At 43.5% G+C, this 24,165-nt stretch overlaps 1 protein-coding gene across 1 annotated transcript in view; it reads right to left on the bottom strand.

Annotated features, from left to right (window-relative positions):
- Positions 1-1,092: 1,092 nt before the first annotated feature.
- The window catches only part of PTPRH (protein tyrosine phosphatase receptor type H), a 140,040-nt gene continuing 116,967 nt past the window's right edge, over positions 1,093-24,165 (bottom strand). Inside the window, exons 17-23 of the mRNA XM_069947484.1 lie at positions 21,589-21,679; positions 19,888-19,964; positions 19,515-19,649; positions 17,032-17,154; positions 4,477-4,637; positions 2,772-2,907; positions 1,093-2,687 (exon numbers count right to left, since the gene is read on the bottom strand). Of these exons, the coding sequence (XP_069803585.1) occupies positions 2,544-2,687; positions 2,772-2,907; positions 4,477-4,637; positions 17,032-17,154; positions 19,515-19,649; positions 19,888-19,964; positions 21,589-21,679 (867 nt within the window). The 3' untranslated portion in view covers positions 1,093-2,543. The remainder of the gene's footprint in view (positions 2,688-2,771; positions 2,908-4,476; positions 4,638-17,031; positions 17,155-19,514; positions 19,650-19,887; positions 19,965-21,588; positions 21,680-24,165) is intronic.

Genomic DNA, 24,165 nt, shown 5'->3' with positions numbered 1-24,165 from the left:
CCTAAACCGCAGGATTCTGGGGTCAGAAAGATCAGTGCTTATCTATGAACTTACTGAGAGAAGATTGCAGGGTGTTGTGCTGTGCAGGATTGCTCTGTGCTCAGTCACTCCTAACAGCCCCTCCCCTCTCCATAGACACATAATGGACACAGAAAACCTGCTTCTTCTGAAGTGAAGGGGGAGGCTGGGAGATTGCTTTTTCAGTCCAGAAGGAAACTCTTTTAGTACATAAAACCTTTTACAAAGTTTCTTAAAATCGCTTGTACTATTGATATTTAATGTTTTCAAAAAAATGGCCCTGAAATGACAGTTACGCTTTAAGGGGATTAAGCTCTCAGGGACACTGCACATATATTGCAGACAGGTCTCCTACAATGTCAGGGGTTGCTTGCTCTGTAGCTTTACATCCCGGTAAACGTTGTTTAATCTGGCACACGGTGCAGGGGCCAAGCCGTGAGCTAGTCATGTGGGTGGTGTCTGGCCCTTAACTAGTCACAGCTCTCTGCCTGTCAGCGTGTTCTGCGAGGGTGACTGACAGGCAAAGAAGCCCATTATATCTGTGCAGCATCCCTGAGAGTTTAATCAGCACAAATGTACTTATTGGTTCCCTTTAAAAAGGTTTTCCAGGATTGCAAAAAATATAGCTGCATCCTAACAGAAACAATGCCACTCTCGGTTTTTACATGGTCTGGCAGCTCAGTTATCTTGCCATGAATGGAGTAGAGTAGTAATAACACACAGGTGTGTGGCTGATTGTGGAAGAAAGTAGCTAGGCTCTTTTCAGTCCCAAATAACGCATTTATTGAGGTTTTCCTAACTCACAAAGTTATCCTCAGAGCAATGTTCAAAAACCCCATGTTCAATAAATCCTGCACTGATCGCACACCCCTGGGGCATTCCATACTAAGGGTGGGTTCATACTACGGAATTCTCGCGGATAAAGTCAGCGGAATTCCACAGTATGTCCGCGCGCACGGCCACACGCCTTTTCGCCGGCTCCATAGACACCATTCTATGGGCCGCCGTATTCCGCTATCCGAGGAAAGTAGTGACATGTCACTTCTTTCGGCGGATAGCGGAATACGGACTGAGGAATTCCGTAGTGTGAACCCACCCTAAGGGAGCAGTTTTCCTCCATTTTTGTGACTGGTGAGGATTCAACCAATCATTTTGGATAGGGGATAACTTTGCAAGGTGGGAATACTCCTTTGGGCTATGTTCACATGCTTTACAAACAATAGCCGTTATTTGCCACGGAAAACAATGGCCATTGTTTTAAATGAAAATTGCACTGAAGTCTATGGACAACAGCCGGAAATAGTGGACACAATCATTATTTTGACGGTCGTAGCAAACAATGGTCGTTGTTCAATGCATTGTGTGAACAATGGCCGCTGTTTGCATTGACTTAAATGCAAATCATTGCATTATGAAAAGAATGTCCGTTGAGTAAATTGAAAACAACAGCTGTTTTTTTCATAAAAAGGATTTTGTGTGCACATAGCCTCCGAGTGGTTGCTTTCCTCTAGAAACTGCACCACACCTGTGAATGGATTGTGTCTGATATTGCATCTTGGCACTGAAGAAATGAAGACCAAACACAACCTCAGGACATTGGGGAGCTGTTTTTTGGAAGAAAGAGGCATGTTTTTCTAACCCAGGTAAACCTCTTTAAATCCTGAACATGTCTAACGGATGCAGTACAACAGACAGCATAAAAATATTATCAATTCTAAAAAAAATGTACAGCTGCACTAAGGAAACTGTAAGGCTTATTATTCTTCAGTGCATTATATGAAAATACATTTTGCATATTAATTATATATTAAATTACAGCATCTCTTCAAATCAGCTCTCCAAAAAAGAGCTTTTATGTCATTGCTTAAATCAAGAACAAAAGTCATTAAAACAATATCTATAAAAAGTGCAAATTACGGAACTGCTGACGGATTTGCTTTCTCTTCAGAATTACACAAATACATTTTGATCTTTAAATTTTGATCTTAAAACTGTTAGGGATAAATATATCATAATAGTCTATTTTACAGCAACTTGTTCCTGCAAACTGTATCCACCGAGTGATTGGCAAAGCGACAGATAGTGAATTTTACGCTTTGTGAAAGGGGAGTGAAAAAAGTTACCCCTTCTAAATTCTTTAAAATAATATAAAAATCAGTAAAACACTGTGCCACATACTTCATAAACTTATTCTTCATCCTGTTTAAAAGTTTTGGGGAAGTCGTCATATTATGGCACATTTTACAGTATGAGGAAACATCAGGAGACTCTCATACCACAGTCAATCTATGGCAGAAACAACCTTTGGATGGTTATGTCAACAAATTCCAGGGAGCCATATAATGAGAATGCCTACTCACATGGGGATGCTGAGCATCTCACTTCTGACAAGTGTATATGCCTAATACACAGAGTACATGAAATAACCGAGCAGAAGAAACTGTCCGGACAAAAGGCACACACAAGTGAATGTCCTTATGAAAGTCGCTAGTGAGTCTGTAGCTCCAGTGGTTGCTTGTTCTCAGCTAAGCATTTTCTCTTTGGAGATTTCGAATTGCAGAGACATTCTCATAGACAAGTTCTGTTCCAGTGTGATTTTCATAGATATGTTCATCCGCAGGTTGATCAATCAGATCCAACATACATTTATTGAGGAAAACATATTGCGCCTAAAAATTGAAAATGTAATTTACAAAAGGTTAGTATGTTCACAGAGAAAATATATCTAAAGATAGATATTCAGACATGCTTACCTCTGTCTGTACCATTAAGTTACGATTCATTCTCATCTTCTCTACAAAACCATAAATCCCTATTCGTTGTTCTTTCTCGATCTGCTGGATTAGATAATCCAAAGCAATAAGAGTTCCAGTTCGGCCCACTCCAGCACTGTAGAGACATACAAAAAGGTTTACGGAAAAGCACAACTTCCACACAGTCTTTCAGGAATAGCGGAGGCCAATTGTAAGGGTCTGTACCTACCCTTACCCATCCCATGTCATTGTACGCAATTACTTTACAATAGTCAGGAGTTGCCTGCATTAAATATGACCTGTCCTTAGTTCTGTTTTAGTAAATTTTTGCTTTGCCTATTAAATAATTTTGGGGCATCTTATACTTTCAATTTTATTTTGTGCCATTACTCTCAAAACTTTTATGAGCAAATTGAAAACTTGGAGTTACAGTTCCCCTAGAGTCTTTATATACACTCTGATACTGTCAGAATGGATAAGACAGTCAGACTGTCTAAGGACACAACTGGTAAAGCTCCTTTAACTTGCAGATGACATCCCAACACCAGCACCACTCATCTAAATACAAGTTGATTGTGCTTATTAAAAAAGAGCCTTAAGGGACCATTAAGGGTGCCGTCACACACGCCGTGAGTTTGTAGCGAAATCCGCTGCAGTTCAATGGGGTTACATACCTGCAGTGGAATTTTCATTCTGCTGTGAGTATGTAACCCCTCCCCTTTAACCCCCACTGCCCGCAGCATACATTACCTGCTTGGCACCGTGGCTGCATGTGAGGCTCTCGTCGGTCCTCATCAGCCAATCAGTGCTGCCCGTACACGGATTGGCCGATGGGGATTGATGGGAGACTGGAGCCTCACAGGCAACCGCGGCGCCAAGCAGGTAATGTATGCTCCAGGCTGCGGGTTGCGGGGGGTTAAAGGGGCCAGGTTACATACTCATTCCGCTGTGGGTCTGTAACCCCATTGAACTTCACACTAAATGGATTTGCAGCGTATTTTCCTGCAAACTCACAGCGTGAAATCCGCTGAGAATCCAGTACGTGTGAAGCTACCCTTACACAGAAAGATTAGCTGACAGATTATCCGCCAAAGATTTGAAGCCAAAGGCAGAAACAGACTATACACAGAGATTGGGTCATAAAGGTAAGCCTGAGATTTTTCCTCTTTTCAAATCCATTCCTGGTTTTGGCTTCAAATCTTTGGCAGATAATCTGTGAGATAATCTTTCTGTGTAAATGGTCCCCTACACAGCACAATTATTGGGAGTGAAAAGCGTCATGAACGATCACTGGATGATTTGATTCTAATATTCTTGGCAGCACATGCTATTTACATGCAGAGATGTGCTGCAAACAAACAATGATTAATAGAGCTGCGTGATCCATGTAATAAGCTGATGAAGGCATGCTTTAAGCTGATGCTTCTTCATTGGCTGATCACGGGAAAATTATATGCTTATTTGTCTGATAATCCATACTAAGAGACAATAGAAATTGTACTATAATACTTTTTCGTTGGAGCGAGTTTATGAACGATAGGTACTAAAATGAGATTTTTTTTTTTTTTAAAAAAGGGGTCTGCTTCTTTTTCAGAAATGGCGCCGCCATTGATTGTGTTTGGTATTGTAACTTAGTATGTAACGTAATTAATTATTAATTATTTTTTTTTTTTTAAAAAAGAGCAGAAACTATTCTTCATCCCACCTGCAATGTACAATTGTCGGCCCATTGCTCTTCCGCTGGTCCATGTGCTCTCGGACAAGATTACGGAACTGTATGATAGATGAAGTGGAATCTGGCACCCCATGGTCAGGCCATGCAGTAAAATGAAAGTGGCGCACATATTTTACGCCTGGTTGAAAAGCCTGGAATAAAAAATATATATATTACCGCCCAAAAAGGGTATATTCATGCAGTGTATTTTCTTAGGAGAAAAACACATTACAAAATACACCTACCCTCTGAATTACTGCAGGGTATTTTTACATTCAGTACTGTATTTTTATTCCATTGGGGCTAATCTGCATGCTACATCTTTAAAGCTCAAAATTAGCGACATGTCACCTATTCTGGTATATTGAGTATACAGGATGTCTGCTAAAGTCCAGCGCTTCTCAAACTGTGAGGCGCAGCCCACAGTCCGGTGAGGCGCGAGGTCCCTGCCTGGAGTCGGGAAGCCCCAGTCACTGCTGATAGCTGCCCGCTCAGCCAGGGATCTATGAGCAGCAGCAGCGCAGGAGTGGTGGGAGCAGGGTCACATAATCGGCCAGGAAGAAGAGGGCGGACTCTCATAGCAGCCCGATGGGGAGGAAACAGGGAGATGCTGTCAAACAGGGATACAGGGGGACCCGGCCATCCAGCCTCCCTGCATCCAATCTCCTGACAGGTGTACGGCACAGCCAGGAAGCAGTAGAGACACAGGGCCCCCTCCTTACTCCCCCTGGGCCCCTCACTATCTCCTCTAGCTGCTTCCTCCTGTGCTAGGATGTTGGAGAAGGAGGGGGAGGGGCCGGAGCCGCTGTGTGAGGAGGAGAAGATACTCTGCAGGGAAGCTCCAGGGCCCATGCTGCTAAGTAAGTGTGTGTGTGTATATATATTATATATACTAGAAAATGTACCCGGCGCTGCCCGGGTATAAAGTGTCAGTGTGTTAATTAGATTTGTTCTAAGGTGCCCAGGTGGCCAAGCTAAAGGTATTGTTTCATCTGAGTTAATCAGTGGAATTAGTGTATGTGGAATTAGTGTATACCTGTAGTGTATAGTTGGAGGGGTTCTGTATACCCACAATGTATAGTTTTTAGGGGTCTCGCATATCTGTAGCGCATAGTTGGGGGGGCTGTATACCTATAGTGTATAGTTGGGGGGGTCCTGTATACCTGTAGTCTGTATTTGGGGGGGGCTGTATACCTGTAGTGTATAGTTGAGGGAGGTCCTGTATACCTGCAGTGTACAGTTGGTGAAGGTCCTGTATAACTGTACTGTATAGTTCGGGGGTCCTGTATACCTGTAATGTTTAGTTGGTGGTGGTCTTGTATACCTGTAGCTTATAGTTTGAGGGTCCTGGATACCTGTAGTGTATAATTGGTGGAGGTCTTGTATACCTGTAGTATATAGTTCGGGGGTCCTGTACAGCTGTAGTAAATAGTTGAAGGTCCTGTATAACTATAGTACAGAGTTGGTGAAGGTCCTGTATACCTGTAGTGTATAGTTTGGGGTCCTATATACCTGTAGTATATAGCTGGTGGAGTTCCTGTATACCTGTAGTATATTTAGGGTCCTGTATACTTGTAGTATAGAGTTGGTGTAGGTGCTGTATACCTGTATTATAGAGTTGGTGTAGGTCCTGTATACATGTAGTGTATAGTTTTGAGATCCTGTATACCTGTAGTGTATAGTTGGGGGTCCTATATACCTGTAGTATTTAGTTGGTGAAGTTCCTGTATACCTGAAGTATATAGTTGGTGGAGGTCCTGTATACCTGTAGTATATAGTTTTGGGGTCCTGTATACCTGTAGTGTAAAGTTTGGGGTCCTGTATACCTGTAGTATATAGTTTTGTGGAGGTCCCGTGCACCTGTAGTGTATAGTTTTGGGGTCCTGTATACCTGTAGTGTCCTGTATACCTGCAGGGTTGTATTTACCCGTATGGCAGGGTTATTCAGTCACAGTGTGTTGGTATTGGTCATGTCTGGTATGGCGGTGTTATCCAGTCACAGTATGGCGGTATTGGTCAGGTCTGGTATGGCAGTGTTATCCAGTCACAGTATGGCGGTATTGGTCAGGTCTGGTATGACAGTGTTATCCAGCACAGTATGGCGGTATTGGTCAGGTCTGGTATGGCAGTGTTATCCAGTCACAGTATGGCGGTATTGGTCAGGTCTGGTATGACAGTGTTATCCAGCACAGTATAGCGGTATTGGTCAGGTCTGGTGTGGCGGTGTTATCCATTCACAGTATGGCGGTATTGGTCAGGTCTTATATGACAGTGTTATCCAGTCACAGTATGGCGGTATTGGTCAGGTCTGGTATGACAGTGTTATCCAGTCACAGTATGGCAGTATTGGTCAGGTCTGGTGTGGCAGTGTTATCCAGTCACAGTATGGCGGTATTGGTCAGGTCTGGTGTGGCAGTGTTACCCAGTCACAGTATGGCGGTATTGGTCAGGTCTGGTATGGAGGTGTTATCCAGTCAGTCACAGTATGGCGGTATTGGTCAGGTCTGGTATGGAGGTGTTATCCAGTCACAGTATGGCGGTATTGGTCAGGTCTGGTATGGAGGTGTTACCCAGTCACAGTATGGCGGTATTGGTCAGGTCTGGTGTGGCAGTGTTACCCAGTCACAGTTTGGTATACCTGTTGTGCCCTGTATATACATGTACTGTATGGATGGTGTAGGGGGTCCTGTATATACATGTACTGTATAGATGGAGTAGGGGGCCCTGTATATAAATGTACTGTATAGATGGAGTAGGGGGTCCTGTATATACATGTACTGAATAGATGGAGTAGGACGTCCTGTATATACATGTACTGTATAGATGGAGTAGGGGTCCTCTATACATGTACTGTATAGATGGAGTAGGGGGCCCTGTATATACATCTACTGTATAGATGGAGTAGGGGGCCCTGTATATACATGTACTGTATAGATGGAGTAGGGGGCCCTGTATATATATGTACTGTATAGATGGAGTAGGGGGTCCTGTATATACATGTATTGTATAGATGAAGTAGGGGATCCTGTATATACATGTAATGTATAGATGGAGTAGGGGGCCCTGTATATACATGTACTGTATAGATGGAGTAGGGGGTCCTGTATATATATGTACTGTATAGATGGAGTAGGGGGTCCTGTATATATATGTACTGTATAGATGGAGTAGGGGGTCCTGTATATACATGTAATGTATAGATGGAGTAGGGGGCCCTGTATATAAATGTACTGTATAGATGGAGTAGGGGGTCCTGTATATATATGTACTGTATAGATGCAGTAGGGGGGCCCTTTATATACATGTCCTGTATAGATGGAGTAGGGGGTCCTGTATACATGTACTGTATAGATGGAGTAGGGGGTCTACCAGTTATTACTGTGGATGTTGTGAGGCAGCTTCCCTAGCAACCATTGCTTCCTGTGAAAATGAGAGCAGTAATCCTATTGGTTGCTAAGGCTCCAACTGCCGTGTCTGCTGCAGCTAATTATATCACCTGTGTTTGCAGTGAGGAGATTTTCCCATTCATCTCTATGGGGCGCCTCTCTTTCCCCTCCCCCTCCCCTCCTGTACATCTGGCGGGGACGGGACCTTCGCAATAACCTTCCCGGGCACCCAATGTATCTGTGTGCCAAATTTGGGGTCAAACGGTTCAGGCGTTTGGAAGTCTATAGAGGACAGACAGACAGACTTTGATTTTTATGATATAGATATATATATATATATATATATATATATATATATATACACACACACATGTGTGCTGATCTGTGTGTGTGTGTGTGTGTGTGTGTGTATATACACATGTGTGCTGATCTGTGTGTGTGTGTGTGTGTGTGTTTGTATGTGTGTGTATATATATATATATATATATATACTAGAAAATGTACCCAGCGCTGCCCGGGTATAAATTGTCAGTGTGTTAATTAGATTTGTTCTAAAGTGCCCAGGAGGCCAAGCTAAAGGTATTGTTTTATCTGAGTTAATCAGTGGAGTTAGTGTATACCTGTAGTGCATAGTTGGAGGGGTTCTTTATACCCACAATGTATAGTTTTTAGGGGTCTCGCATATCTGTAGTGCATAGTTGGGGGAGCTGTATACCTATAGTGTATAGTTGAGGGAGGTCCTGTATACCTGCAGTGTACAGTTGGTGAAGGTCCTGTATACCTGTACTGTATAGTTCGGGGGTCCTGTATACCTGTAGTATATAGTTGGTGCTGTATACCTGTAATGTATAGTTGGTGAAGGTCTTGTATACCTGTACTTTATAGTTTGAGGGTCCTGGATACCTGTAGTGTATAATTGGTGGAGGTCTTGTATACCTGTAGTATATAGTTCGGGGGTCCTGTATACCTGTAGTAAATAGTTTGAGGGTCCTGTATAACTATAGTATAGAGTTGGTGGAGGTCCTGTATACCTGTAGTGTATAGTTTGGGGTCCTATATACCTGTAGTATATAGCTGGTGGAGTTCCTGTATACCTGTAGTATATTTGGGGTCCTGTATACTTTTAGTATAGAGTTGGTGAAGGTGCTGTATACCTGTATTATAGAGTTGGTGTAGGTCCTGTATACCTGTAGTGTATGGTTTTGAGGTCCTGTATACCTGTAGTGTATAGTTTGGGGTCCTATATACCTGCAGTATATAGTTGGTGGAGTTCCTGTATACCTGTAGTGTATAGTTTTGGGGTCCTGTATACCTGTAGTATATAGTTTTGTGGAGGTCCCGAGCACTTGTAGTGTATAGTTTTGGGGTCCTGTATACCTGTAGTGTCCTGTATACCTGCAGGGTTGTATTTACCAGTATGGCAGTGTTATTCAGTCACAGTGTGTCGGTATTGGTCATGTCTGGTATGGGGGTGTTATCCAGTCACAGTATGGCGGTATTGGTGAGGTCTGGTATAGCGGTGTTATCCAGTCACAGTATGGCAGTATTGGTCAGGTCTGATATGATGGTGTTATCCAGTCACAGTATGGTGGTATTGGTCAGGACTGGTGTGGCGGTGTTACCCAGTCACAGTATGGCGGTATTGGTCAGGTCTGGTATGACAGTGTTATCCAGCACAGTATGGCGGTATTGGTCAGGTCTGGTATGGCAGTGTTATCCAGTCACAGTATGGCGGTATTGGTCAGGTCTTATATGACAGTGTTATCCAGTCACAGTATGGCGGTATTGGTCAGGTCTGGTATGACAGTGTTATCCAGTCACAGTATGGCGATATTGGTCAGGTCTGGTGTGGCAGTGTTATCCAGTCACAGTATGGCGGTATTGGTCAGGTCTGGTGTGGCACTGTTATCCAGTCACAGTATGGCGGTATTGGTCAGGTCTGGTGTGGCGGTGTTACCCAGTCACAGTATGGCGGTATTGGTCAGGTCTGGTATGGAGGTGTTATCCAGTCACAGTATGGCAGTATTGGTCAGGTCTGGTATGGAGTTGTTATCCAGTCACAGTATGGCAGTCTTGGTCTGGTATGGCAGTGTTATCCAGTCACAGTATGGCGGTATTGGTCAGGTCTGGTATGACAGTGTTATCCAGCACAGTATGGCGGTATTGGTCAGGTCTGGTGTAGCAGTGTTACCCAGTCACAGTTTGGTATACCTGTTGTGCCCTGTATATACATGTACTGTATGGATGGAGTAGGGGGCCCTGTATATATATGTACTGTATAGATGGAGTAGGGGGTCCTGTATATACATGTACTGTATAGATGGAGTAGGGGCCCTGTATATACATGTACTGTATAGATGGAGTAGGGGGTCCTGTATATACATGTACTGTATAAAAGGAGTAGGGGGTCCTGTATATACATGTACTGTATAGATGGAGTAGGGGGTCCTGTATATACATGTACTGTATAGATGGAGTAGGGGGTCCTGTATATACATGTACTGTATAGATGGAGTTGAGGTCCTGTATACCTGTAGTGTATAGTTTGGGGTCCTATATACCTGTAGTATATAGTTGGTGGAGTTCCTGTATACCTGTAGTGTATAGTTTGGGGTCCTGTATACCTGTAGTATATAGTTTTGTGGAGGTCCCGTGCACTTGTAGTGTATAGTTTTGGGGTCCTGTATACCTGTAGTGTCCTGTATACCTGCAGGGTTGTATTTACCCGTATGGCAGTGTTATTCAGTCACAGTGTGTCGGTATTGGTCATGTCTGGTATGGGGGTGTTATCCAGTCACAGTATGGCGGTATTGGTCAGGTCTGGTGTGGCAGTGTTATCCAGTCACGGTATGGTGGTATTGGTGAGGTCTGGTATAGCGGTGTTATCCAGTCACAGTATGGCAGTATTGGTCAGGTCTGGTGTGGCACTGTTATCCAGTCACAGTATGGTGGTATTGGTCAGGACTGGTGTGGCGGTGTTACCCAGTCACAGTATGGCGGTATTGGTCAGGTCTGGTATGACAGTGTTATCCAGCACAGTATGGCGGTATTGGTCAGGTCTGGTATGGCAGTGTTATCCAGTCACAGTATGGCGGTATTGGTCAGGTCTGGTGTGGCACTGTTATCCAGTCACAGTATGGCGGTATTGGTCAGGTCTGGTGTGGCGGTGTTACCCAGTCACAGTATGGCGGTATTGGTCAGGTCTGGTATGGAGGTGTTATCCAGTCACAGTATGGCGGTATTGGTCAGGTCTGGTATGGAGTTGTTATCCAGTCACAGTATGGCAGTATTGGTCTGGTATGGCAGTGTTATCCAGTCACAGTATGGCGGTATTGGTCAGGTCTGGTATGACAGTGTTATCCAGCACAGTATGGCGGTATTGGTCAGGTCTGGTGTAGCAGTGTTACCCAGTCACAGTTTGGTATACCTGTTGTGCCCTGTATATACATGTACTGTATGGATGGAGTAGGGGGCCCTGTATATACATGTACTGTATAGATGGAGTAGGGGGCCCTGTATATACATGTACTGTATAGATGGAGTAGGGGGTCCTGTATACATGTACTGTATAGATGGAGTAGGGGGTCCTGTATATACATGTACTGTATAGATGGAGTAGGGGGTCCTGTATATACATGTACTGTATAGATGGAGTAGGGGGTCCTGTATATACATGTACTGTATAGATGGAGTAGGGGGTCCTGTATATACATGTACTGTATAGATGGAGTAGGGGGTCCTGTATATACATGTACTGTATAGATGGAGTAGGGGGTCCTGTATATACATGTACTGTATAGATGGAGTAGGGGGCCCTGTATATACATGTACTGTATAGATGGAGTAGGGGGTCCTGTATACATGTACTGTATAGATGGAGTAGGGGGTCCTGTATATACATGTACTGTATAGATGGAGTAGGGGGTCCTGTATATACATGTACTGTATAGATGGAGTAGGGGGTCCTGTATATACATGTACTGTATAGATGGAGTAGGGGGTCCTGTATATACATGTACTGTATAGATGGAGTAGGGGGTCTACCAGTTATTACTGTGGATGTTGTGAGGCAGCTTCCCTAGCAACCATTGCTCCCTGTGAAAATGAAAGCAGTAATTGTATTGGTTGCTAAGGCTCCAACTGCCGTGTCTGCTGCAGCTAATTATATCACCTGTGTTTGCAGTGAGGAGATTTTCCAATTCATCTCTATGGGGCGCCTCTCTTTCCCCTCCCCCTCCCCTCCTGTACATCTGGCGGGGACGGGACCTTCCCAATAACCTTCCCGGGCACCCAATGTATCTGTGTGCCAAATTTGGGGTCAAACGGTTCAGGCGTTTGGAAGTCTATAGAGGACAGACATACAGAAGGACAGACAGACAGACAGAAGGACAGACAGACATACCAATACCGCCATACTGTGACTGAATAACACTGCCATACCAGACCTGACCAATACCGCCATACTGTGACTGGAAAACACCGCTATACCAGACCAATACCGCCATACCCCCCTCGAAAAGACACCAGATTTTCTGGCAAGTCTGAACAGGAGGGTACTGCCCCTCTGCAAGGTGCTACCCTACACACCAGACCATGGGTGCCTAATGGTAAATACGACCCTGCAGGTATACAGGACACTGACAGTTTATACCCGGGAAGCGCCGGGTACATTTTCTAGTCTATATCATAAAAATCAAAGTCTGTCTGTCTGTCTGTCCTTCTGTCTGTCTGTCTGTCTGTCCTCTATAGACTTCCAAACGCCTGAACCGTTTGACCCCAAATTTGGCAAACAGATACATTGGGTGCCCGGGAAGGTTATTGCGAAGGTCCCGTCCCCGCCAGATGTACAGGAGGGGAGGGGGAGGGGAAAGAGAGGCGCCCCATAGAGATGAATGGGAAAATCTCCTCACTGCAAACACAGGTGATATAATTAGCTGCAGCAGACACGGCAGTTGGAGCCTTAGCAACCAATAGGATTACTGCTTTCATTTTCACAGGGAGCAATGGTTGCTAGGGAAGCTGCCTCACAACATCCACAGTAATAACTGGTAGACCCCCTACTCCATCTATACAGTACATGTATATACAGGACCCCCTACTCCATCTATACAGTACATGTATATACAGGGCCCCCTACTCCATCCATACAATACATGTATATACAGGGCCCCCTACTCCATCCATACAGTACATGTATATACAGGGCCCCCTACTCCATCCATACAGTACATGTATATACAGGGCCCCCTACTCCATCCATACAGTACATGTATATACAGGGCACAACAGGTATACCAAACTGTGACTGGATAACACTGCTACACCAGACCTGACGAATACCGCCATACTGTGCTGGATAACACTGTCATACCAGACCTGACCAATACCGCCATACTGTGACTGGATAACACTGCCAGACCTGACCAATACCGCCATACTGTGACTGGGTAACACCGCCACACCAGACCTGACCAATACCGCCATACTGTGACTGGATAACACTGCCACACCAGACCTGACCAATACCGCCATACTGTGACTGGATAACACTGCCACACCAGACCTGACCAATACCGCTATACTGTGCTGGATAACACTGTCATACCAGACCTGACCAATACCGCCATACTGTGACTGGATAACACTGCCATACCAGACCTGACCAATACCGCCATACTGTGCTGGATAACACTGTCATACCAGGTATAAAGGAACTCCACCAGCTATATACTACAGGTATATAGGACCCCAAACTATACACTACAGGTATACAGGACCTCCACCAACTCTATACTATAGTTATACAGGACCCTCAAACTATTTACTACAGGTATACAGGACCCCCGAACTATATACTACAGGTATACAAGACCTCCGCCAACTATACATTACAGGTATACAGCACCAACTATATACTACAGGTATACAGGACCCCCGAACTATACAGTACAGGTATACAAGACCTTCACCAACTGTACACTGCAGGTATACAGGACCTCCCTCAACTATACACTACAGGTATACAGCCCCCCCCCCCAAATACACACTACAGGTATACAGGAACCCCCCCTAACTATACACTATAGGTATACAGCCCCCCCAACTATGCACTACAGGTATGCAAGACCCATAAAAACTATACATTGTGGGTGTACAGAACCCCTCCAACTATGCACCACAGGTATACACTAATTCCACTGATTAACTCAGATGAAACAATACCTTTAGCTTGGCCTCCTGGGCACCTTAGAACAAATCTAATTAACAAACTGACACTTTATACCCGGGCAGCGCCGGGTAAATTTTCTAGTATATATATACACACACACACACAGGTCAGCACACATGTGTGTGTGTGTATATATATACATATACACACAGACACAGATCAGCACACATGTGTATATATATATATATATATATATATATATATATATACACACACACACACACACACAGAGATCAGCACACATGTATATATACACACACAGATCAGCACACATGTGTGTATATATATGTATGTGTATATATATATATATATATATATATACACATACACACTCACAGATCAGCACACATGTGTGTATATATATATATACACACACACACAGATCAGCACACATGTATATGTATATATATATATATATATATATATATATATATACACACACACACACACACAGATCAGCACACATGTATATATATATATACACACACACACACACACACAGATCAGCACACATGTGTATATACATACACACACACAGATCAGCACACATGTATATATATATATACACACACACACACACACACACAGATCAGCACACATGTATATATATACACACACACAGATCAGCACACATGTATATATATACACACACACACAGATCAGCACACATGTATATACACACACACACAGATCAGCACACGTGTGTGTGTGTGTATATATATATATATATATATATATATATATACACACACACACAGATCAGCACACATGTATATATATACACACACACACAGATCAGCACACATGTGTATATATATATATATATATATATATACACACACACACAGATCAGCACACATGTGTGTGTGTGTGTATATATATATATATATATACACACACACACACACACACACAGATCAGCAAACATGTATATATATATATATATATATATATATATACACACACACAGATCAGCACACATGTATATATATTTACACACACACACACACAGATCAGCACACATGTATATATATATATACACACACACACAGATCAGCACACATGTGTATATATATATATATATATATATACACACACACAGATCAGCACACATGTGTATATATATATATATATATATATACACACACACAGATCAGCACACATGTGTATATATATATATATATATATATATATATATACACACACACAGATCAGCACACATGTATATATATATATATATATATATATATATATATATATATATACACACACACACACACAGATCAGCACACATGTGTGTATATATATACACACACACACACAGATCAGCACACATGTATATATATATATATATACACCATGTCTGTATATATGGTCTGCATATATATATCACACACGTGTGCTGATCTGTGTGTATACATGTGTAAATTACCTATTTGTGGGGCTCTAGTGGGGTTATTAATTATTTGTGGAACACCATTGGGATTATCAACTATTTGTGGCACACTGACAGTGCCAGGAGCATTGCATGCACAGAAATGGGGTAAGGAGGAGAGAGAGAGCTGCACCAGAAAGAGGACGCTAAGAATGGAATCATACTGGGGTGTGTGTGTGTGCGGTGAAGCTGGCAGGTGAGTAGAGGGCTGGGTCACAGAGGAAGGAGTGCTGCACTGTGGTGCTAGTTTACAGGTGGAGCAGTATGTGGTGTTGTGTTACTGCAGGTGGAGCAGTATGTGGTGTTGTGTTACTGCACGTGGAGCAGTATTTATTTCTGCACTTTGGTGCTGCTTTGGGATATAATGTGCATTACATGGTGGTATCAGGCAATGCATAGTAGTAGGTGTTTGTTGGTGAGCATCAATATGGAACGCCAAGTGAGGCCCGAGAACAAAAAGTTTGAGAAGCACTGTGCTAAACCATGGTTCTATATAATCGGGGGAACCCTGGCTCTTATGATCGTTGGATGTCCCAGCAGCCAGACCCCTAACAATAAGATGTTCATTACTTATCCTGGGGATAGATGATAAGTTTTGGTTATGGGAAAAGCTATTTAACTAAAATAAACAGCTCTCTACGCAAGACATTCACCTCTTAAAGAAAGTCATTTCTATAACATAAGTCTTCAAAGAAACCACTCATAAGGATTTAGGGTTAGGTGTTACAATAATGGTGTTATGAAGAATGCTGCAGCGTTTCCTACCATGTAAACTGTTTGTTTGCCGTTACCTCCGTCTCCCCAAATATGTAGTTTTATTCCTCCCTGTGCTTAATGCAAATCAGCTGTAACTAGTCATCTGGGTGGCATCTCTCACTCGACTAGTCACGGCTCCCGGCTGTAACTACTCCCCTCTGTGCTGTAATCCTGCCCCTCTGTGCATGATTCACATGACAGCAGCCTGCTGAATTATTCAGAGGCAGGTATGCAGCCCCAGAGCCGTGACTACAGCCCGGGATCTGTGACTAGTTATGTTTAACTAGCACTGATTTGCATACAGCATGGGGAGGAATAAAACTACATTTTAGAGGAGACAGACAGCATTATTGTAACTCAGGGTTTATGACGGACACATAGAGCTGTGACACTCTGTACTGGCGGGGAACTTCATGTGTTTAGTCTCTTTTTTTATAACCAGCACAAGACTAAAAAGCTGCCTTCTGGGGACTGGACCTGGATTTCAAGTATAGCTTTACTTTAAAGTATGATAACTAATAACAAATAAATAAAAAAATGTAAATTGCAAACATAATGAATACTAGAGTTCATGAACTAATTGCCATCTACTGTACTGTACGTCATGTCTTGCTCTGGATCAATATACTATAGAGTATTGTGCTGAGCTTCATAAACCTGTATTTACGGCCAGTAGAACAGCTACATTATAAAAATTGGACCTTCTAGTAAAAGTATGAAACAATGCACAAGTAACATACATGTTTGACAGCGAAGTCTCGTATTGTCCATTCAGACAAGATGGTTTCTGATGTCACAGTGACTGTTAGGTCTCCATAAGTACATGGGGTGTAATCCAGCGGCCAGTAGTGTTCACATTTTACCTAGAAAGGGAAAAAATAAAGACTAGTTTACATTTTTTACAAATATGAATGTGCTTTGTATGTGAATTATATTGAAGCAATCCGAAATAGGGTTTATGAACTATGGTGGCATTTATCAAGACATAAAACCCTGCCCCTATGCCTCTCAGAAAATCCGGTAAATCTAAAGCTGTTCCATGGCAGTCACAGGCTCTACACCAACTCTAGCTGTTGTAGATTTTTGCCATGATTTACGCCTGCTAGTACGGCAATAAATTAGGCGCAAGCAAAGGTCATGCCCCCTCCATGCCTTGCCGTGTCTCCCTGCCCAACGCTTGGTTTGCTCAAAAATCTGTGCCTTCTTCTCAGCATATGCCCAGGGGCGGTCTTGGCATTTCTGGGGCCCCAAGCGAAGTTATGTCTGGGCCCCCCCCCCCCTTGACACGCGGTCCAAAACAATAGACCGCTGTGTGTTGCCCCCAGTAGTATATACCCCTTGTGCGCTACCGCCAGTAATATATACTCCTTGTGTGCTGCCCCCAATAGTTTATACCCCTTGTATCCTGCCCCCAGTAGTATATACCCCTTGTTTGCTTCCCCCAGTAGTAAATAGAGCCCTGTGTGTTCCCCAGTTATATATAGCCCCCCGTGTGCTCCCCCAGAAGTATATAGACCTCCTGTGTGCTGCCACAGTTGTATATAGACCCCCTGTGTGCTGCCCCCAGTTGTATATACCCCCTGTGTGCTCCCCCACTAGTATATAGGCCCCCTGTGTGCTCCCTCAGGGGTATTTAGCCCCCCTGTGTGCTCCCCTACTTGGATATAGACCTCCTGTGTGCTCCCCCACTTGGATATAGACCCCTGTGTGCTCCTCCAGTAGTATATAAACCCCCTGTGAGGTTCCCCCAGTAGTATATAGACCCCCTGTGTGCCCCACCAGTATTATATAGACCCCTTGTGTGATCCCCCAGTTATATATAGACCACCTGTGTGCCCCACCAGTAGTATATAGACCCCTGTGTGCTCCCCCAGTAGTATATAGCCCCTCTGTGTGCTCCCCCACTTGGATATAGACCTCCTGTGTGCTCTCCAAGTAGTATATAGACCCCATTCTGCTGCCCCAAGTAGTATATAGACCCCCTGTGTGCTGCCCCTAGTAGCATATAGACCCCTCTGTGAAGCCCCAGTAGTCTATACCCCCCTGTGTGCTCCCCCTGTTATATAGCCCCCCTGTGTGCTCCCCCCATTTATATAGACCCCCGATGTGCGCTCCCCCAGTTAAACAGATCCCTGTGTGCTCCCCCTCCCATATAGTATATAACACAATAAAACACTTGTACTCACCTGGGTCTGGGCGTCTCCTCTTCTCTTCACTCTTGTGGCCGCAGGAAGGGTTTTCCCTGCGATCACAAGAGGCTGCACTCCCCTTGTCCTGGCGCCGATGCTCCAGTGATGTCACTGGAGCACCGACACCACAAGGACAAAGCTGCCACTTGTGACCGCAGGGAAAACCCTTCCTGCGGCCACAAGAGTGACTGACAGGAAGGGGGCCAATGTCTCCCGCCTTGTCAGTGCTGCTGCATGTAACTATGAGCGCTCATTACGAGTGCTCATAGTTACAGTTCAGATGGCAGCAGCGAGCGGGGCAGTGGCCCTGTCCAGCGGTCTTAAGCACAAGAGCGGGGCGTGGGGGCCCCCCTGGATGTTGGGGGCCCCAAGCAATCGCTTGGGGTGCTTGGTGCCAAAGACCGCCACTGCATATGCCAGGCACAATTTTGATAAAAATCCCCCCTATGACTTTCTGGTTGTCATATAACTATAATACCCTGCCTGTCCTTAATATTTAATGGGTCTCTCTTTTGAGGGTGCAGAGTTTGCAGTCACGCTAACAATTGCAGTCACAATGAACGATTGGTTGTTTTATGGTTGCCTGCATTTACACAAAACGATTACCATTTAAATTTGAACGATATAACCATAATTTGCACAATCATTGTCCCGAGTCATAGCCATGGTGCCCTATAACCTCTTTACCACATAGAATATTAGCACCATCAAAGATATAGGATTAGAGGGATCCCAACGCAAAGTACTGTATATAAATCCCCCTCCCACACACACCTAGCAGTGGTTTACACTCCGATACAAGGACCCAAGAACATGCAGCTTGTTTCCCTCTTTCCATTTCACATAGTAGTTAGCCATAAAGAATAGAAATTGGGTCAACCTGGGGTGCTTTTTATGGTATATACATATATAGCTATCTACGCACACCCTGGTCTTTTAAAATTAAGGTGTGCCAAATCTGCATGGCGCATTACAAAAATAATATGGGATAGTGAGACTTTTCGTAGTTTTTTTTTTTAAGAGTAATAACCTACCCGTCCATTCTCCATACAATTTGTCAGCATTACAATTGTGTTCACGTGATGCTCCCAAACCATTCTCCAAAAATCAGCAGTAGTATTTGGTAACGGACCTTGACAAGCAATGAATTCTTTGGTTGAATTATAACCCTAAAGATAAAGAAACATATTTGCAAAACAAAATTCACATGTAAATGTATAATTTTACCAGTTTAAACAGGTTAAATATGTCAGACATGCACAGTTGGAAGGAAGGTGCAGTACAGTAAAATATGCCTTTTTTTTTTTTTTTTTTTTTAATCACTGAAAGTCACAACACCTGGAAACCTGTTCATGAAGGATGTTAAAGCAATGGAAAAAGCAGAACGTAACTAAAGCTGGTACTCACCGGCATGTAGTTAGCATTGATGTAATCAGAGGTGGGTATCCCATTTACAATTGACAGTTTAACCCTTGAATGATCATCTGGAAATAAAATGCAAATGACAAAATATTTAATGAAGATTGTAGTACACAACACTCTTTACTGTATCCATAACTTCTGGAGCCTGGGGAATCAAACACTGAACATTTGGGTTCGGACCTTGTTGTCGAACCTCAACATTTTACCAGGTTCGCACATTTTTGTAACAGTTTTATTATATATTTTAATTTATTATATCTTTTCCTGGAACAATACTGAAGATGTGACACTCTGATACAATGTAAAGTAGTCAGTGTACAGCTTGTATAATACTGTAAATTTAGTGTGCCTATCATTAATGTCTAAACCTCTGGCTAAAAAGGGAGTACACCCCTAAATGAAAATGGCCAAATTGTGCTTAAAGTGTCAATATTTTGTGTGGCCACCATTATATTTCAGCACTGCTTTGAAGAACAACGCCAGGCAGGGCAGGTTTTTTGTAAATGTGCCAGGGAGGAAGAGGCTGAAATAAATAACATGCTCTCACCTCCGTGACCGGAGACCGGAGTGGCAGTACACAAAATCAGTGCTGGAGCCAGGGAGGTGAGAGCACGTTACTTCTTTCACCCTCCCCAGCACTTCTATTACAAAAAAAATCGCCCAGCTCAGAGTTGTCCTTTAACTCATGGAGTTTCTACTGGAATCCTCTTCTACTCCTCCATGATTACTCCATCACCGAGCTGGTGGATGTTAGAAAAGTTGCTTTTCTCCATTTTCTATTTGAGGATGCCCACAGGTGCTTACACGGTTCAGGTGTGGAGTCATGCTTGACCAGTGCAGCATCTTTATCCTCAGTCTTTTTAGCAAGGCAGTGATTGTTTTAGACAGGGGTGGCTTTACACCACACGGTTTCAATAGTTAAAACACTACTAAAATTTAAAGTTAAAGCGACTCTGTACCCACAATCTGACCCCCCCCCCCTCCCCCAAACCACTTGTACCATTTGGATAGCTGCTTTTAATCCAAGATCTGTCCTGCAGGCCGTTTGGTAGGTGATGCAGTTATTGTCATAAAAAAATAATTTTAAAATTGCAGCTTCGTGCCCCACGGGCGTATCTGTGCCCTAACTTTGCACCACCCCTCCGTCCTTCCTCCCTACCCTCCTCATCGTTAGGAATGCTCCAGGCAGATTGCCTATTATTCACCACTTGTGTTACCACAGCACATGGGGTGGATCATTAAGACACCTGTTAAATGTTCAAACAGAAGTAACTGTTCCAGTGGCATTCCTAATGATGAAGAGGGTGGGGAGGAGGGACGGAGGGGTGGTGCAAAGTTAGGGCACAGGGCTGCAATTTTAAACTTAATTTTTTATGACAATAACTGCATCACCTGCCAAACGGACCACAGGACAGATCTTGGATCAAAAGCAGCAATCTCAAGGTACAAGTGGTTTGGGGGGGGAAGGGGTCAGATTGTGGGTACAGAGTCGCTTTAAATCCATCAATCCATCAGCTGGGTCGGGCATTCTACCAACTCCCCCCCCCCCCCCCCCCCCCCCCCCGAGTCGTGACAACTGTTGTGGTCGGGATCCGGGAGCCTGTGATGAGGTACATCAGTTTACTTGTTTACTATGTTCTCTTCTGCCCCTGCCATGCTGCCAAATTTTACTGTATATTGACTTACATGGAAGGACATTGGTAAAACGGTTCTTGGCTTTGTTATCTAGGAGCTCGGCTGCTCTTTTTGACTGCGTGGTTCCAACTGAGCTAATTTCCTGTTGGTATAAAAATAAAGAGTCAGATTAAACATATCATATATAAGGACTTTTTTGTTGATCTAGTAACAGCGGAAAAGGACATTAGGGGCATTTCTATCCAAGAGCTATGCCATCATAAAGCCGCACGACCTTGCCAGCAGTTGTGAACCATATGAAACATTAACACAGTTTATAGATCATTGTTATATATAGAAAGATGTGCTGCATTTATCTTTTTTAGTTAAGGGTTGTCTACTTGGCCATTATGTAACCACATAGGCTGCACATATGGCATATCTACAAGGTGCAACTTATTCATGGTCCTTTTAATAGAACATAGACAATTATTAGTAAATTAATGACTGTGAAAGAGTACATAGTTCTGAAGGTGAACTATCTGGTCTCCTTAGAATACATCAAGGTGCAAATACCATACAGAGGTATGTTATCTATCACATTACTAAATTCCTGATTTAACACATGGGAGGCTGCAAGCAGATATATTATATGGAGACAAGTGAATAAGGGAGGAAGATACAAAATTATTCCTACCTTAAAGTTGAAAATGCAAATTATATTGCAGGATGCTATTTTTGACAGAAAACACACTCACTAATATATAGTTTATCAAATCTAATGCCAGCATTTGCACTGAAATCAAGGCCATAACAGTTTTGCATGAGCAGGGATTGGAATGATTGCAGGGCTCTACCACTGCACTCCCCACCATCAATCAGCAGGAGCCCAGCAGTGACACATAGCCAGGGCCCTTCTCTAACTGCTGGGGGTGAAGAGGACCATGGCATGTAAAGAAATCTTCCTCTATCACTCTCTTATTGTAAGAGCAGCAGGATTCTGGCTGTAAGGGCCGTATTACACGGCATGCTTAGAGGGGGAAGCGAGCGCTGACTTGTCAGGTCGGGGCTTGCTTCCCTCTTGTTTCCAGCTTGCTGCCTCTGCGATTCCACGCACAGACACTGAGCACGAAGGAGCCCCCGCTACGGGGGGCTGTGGGATCCTTAGATCATCTGAGTGGGCCATTGAAGAGAGCGTCAGTCTGCTGCCGCCACTCCTATTACATGGAGCAACGGGCTGCAGACCATTGCTATCGTGATCGTATTGATTCCACATGTTGAGAGACAACGATCAGCTGACATTGTGCATGACCTATTACACTGAACAATTATCAACAATTGCTTGGTGTAACAGGGCCCTAATACAAGACCAGGACCCTGCTACTAGTCTGTTCCCGACAGTTAACTATTTACATACCGGGGGTGGTCCGTAGCCGATGATTGCCATGGCATCTGGGAGCCTGACAAACACTTCCAGGCTCCCTGCTATGACTATAATCTGTACTAGGCTTAGCCAGAGGTATACTCAGTATAACAATGCATTATATAAAATTTAGAAAAGTGTGAAAAGGAAAATAAAATCTAGAAAAAACTTTTTATTTTTTTATTTTGTAAAAACTTTGGGGACATACCCTTCCCCTTGTGGAGGCTGAAGGCATGTAGAATTTTAACTATGTAGACCATTTGGAGCTTTGTCTAGATACATTTGGAAATTATCTGATGCAGAATTATGGAATAATTTATATTAAAAAGATCAAACTAGTGCTCAAGGGTGAACATTTACAAATCTGTCATAAAATGTCTGTCGATATTAATGGTTTATGTCCATTAGTTTGGCTGTAGCCACTATTGGTATTTTGCCTGGTTTGTGTTTCTTTTTGATTATTCCACTATAATCACCTCCTGATCAGCCCTGTAACCTACAGAGAGAAACGTATTGAGGCTTGGCTGGGGTTGGTTTCCAGGGACTAGTAGCACTTAAAACGACTCTGTACCGACAATCTGACCCTCCCAAAACCACTTGTACCTCCGGATAGCTGCTTTTAATCCAAGATCTGTCCTGGGGTCCGTTCGGCAGGTGATGCAGTTATTGTCCTAAGAAAACAACTTTTAAACTTGCAGCCCCATGCCCAACGGGAGTATCTGTGCCCTAACTTTGCACCACCCCTCTGTCCCTCCTCCCTACCCTCTTCATCATTAGGAATGCCACTGGAACATTTTCTTCTGTCTGAACATTGCACAGGTGCCTTAAGGATCATGTTTAGTATTCACACAGGTAAGGAATAGGAGACAATCTGTCTGGAGCATTCCTAATGATGAGGAGGGCAGGAAGGAGGGACAGAGAGGGTGTGCCAGCCTAATGCATACACAATCACGGGGCTGCCAGTTTAAAAGTTGTTTTTTAGGACAATAGCTGCATCACCTGCCGAACGGACCCCAGGACAGATCTTGGATTAAAAGCAGCTGTCTAAAGGTACAAGCGGTTTGGGGGGGTCAGATTGTGGGTGCAGAGTCACTTTAACTCAGTGAGAATAGGCTACTTTCTACTTTTTCATGGCCTACTGGTATCACACAAGAATTGACATTAAGAATTGCAACATTCAATGTTTTAGGACTAAAATAATGAATGTCCACTGTTGACCACGTTTT

This window comes from Dendropsophus ebraccatus, chromosome 12 (assembly GCF_027789765.1).
Source record: "Dendropsophus ebraccatus isolate aDenEbr1 chromosome 12, aDenEbr1.pat, whole genome shotgun sequence".
NCBI classification, from domain to species: Eukaryota; Metazoa; Chordata; class Amphibia; order Anura; family Hylidae; genus Dendropsophus; species Dendropsophus ebraccatus.
Note: the sequence above shows the minus strand (reverse complement) of the source record. Positions and strands in the feature narration are given on the sequence as shown.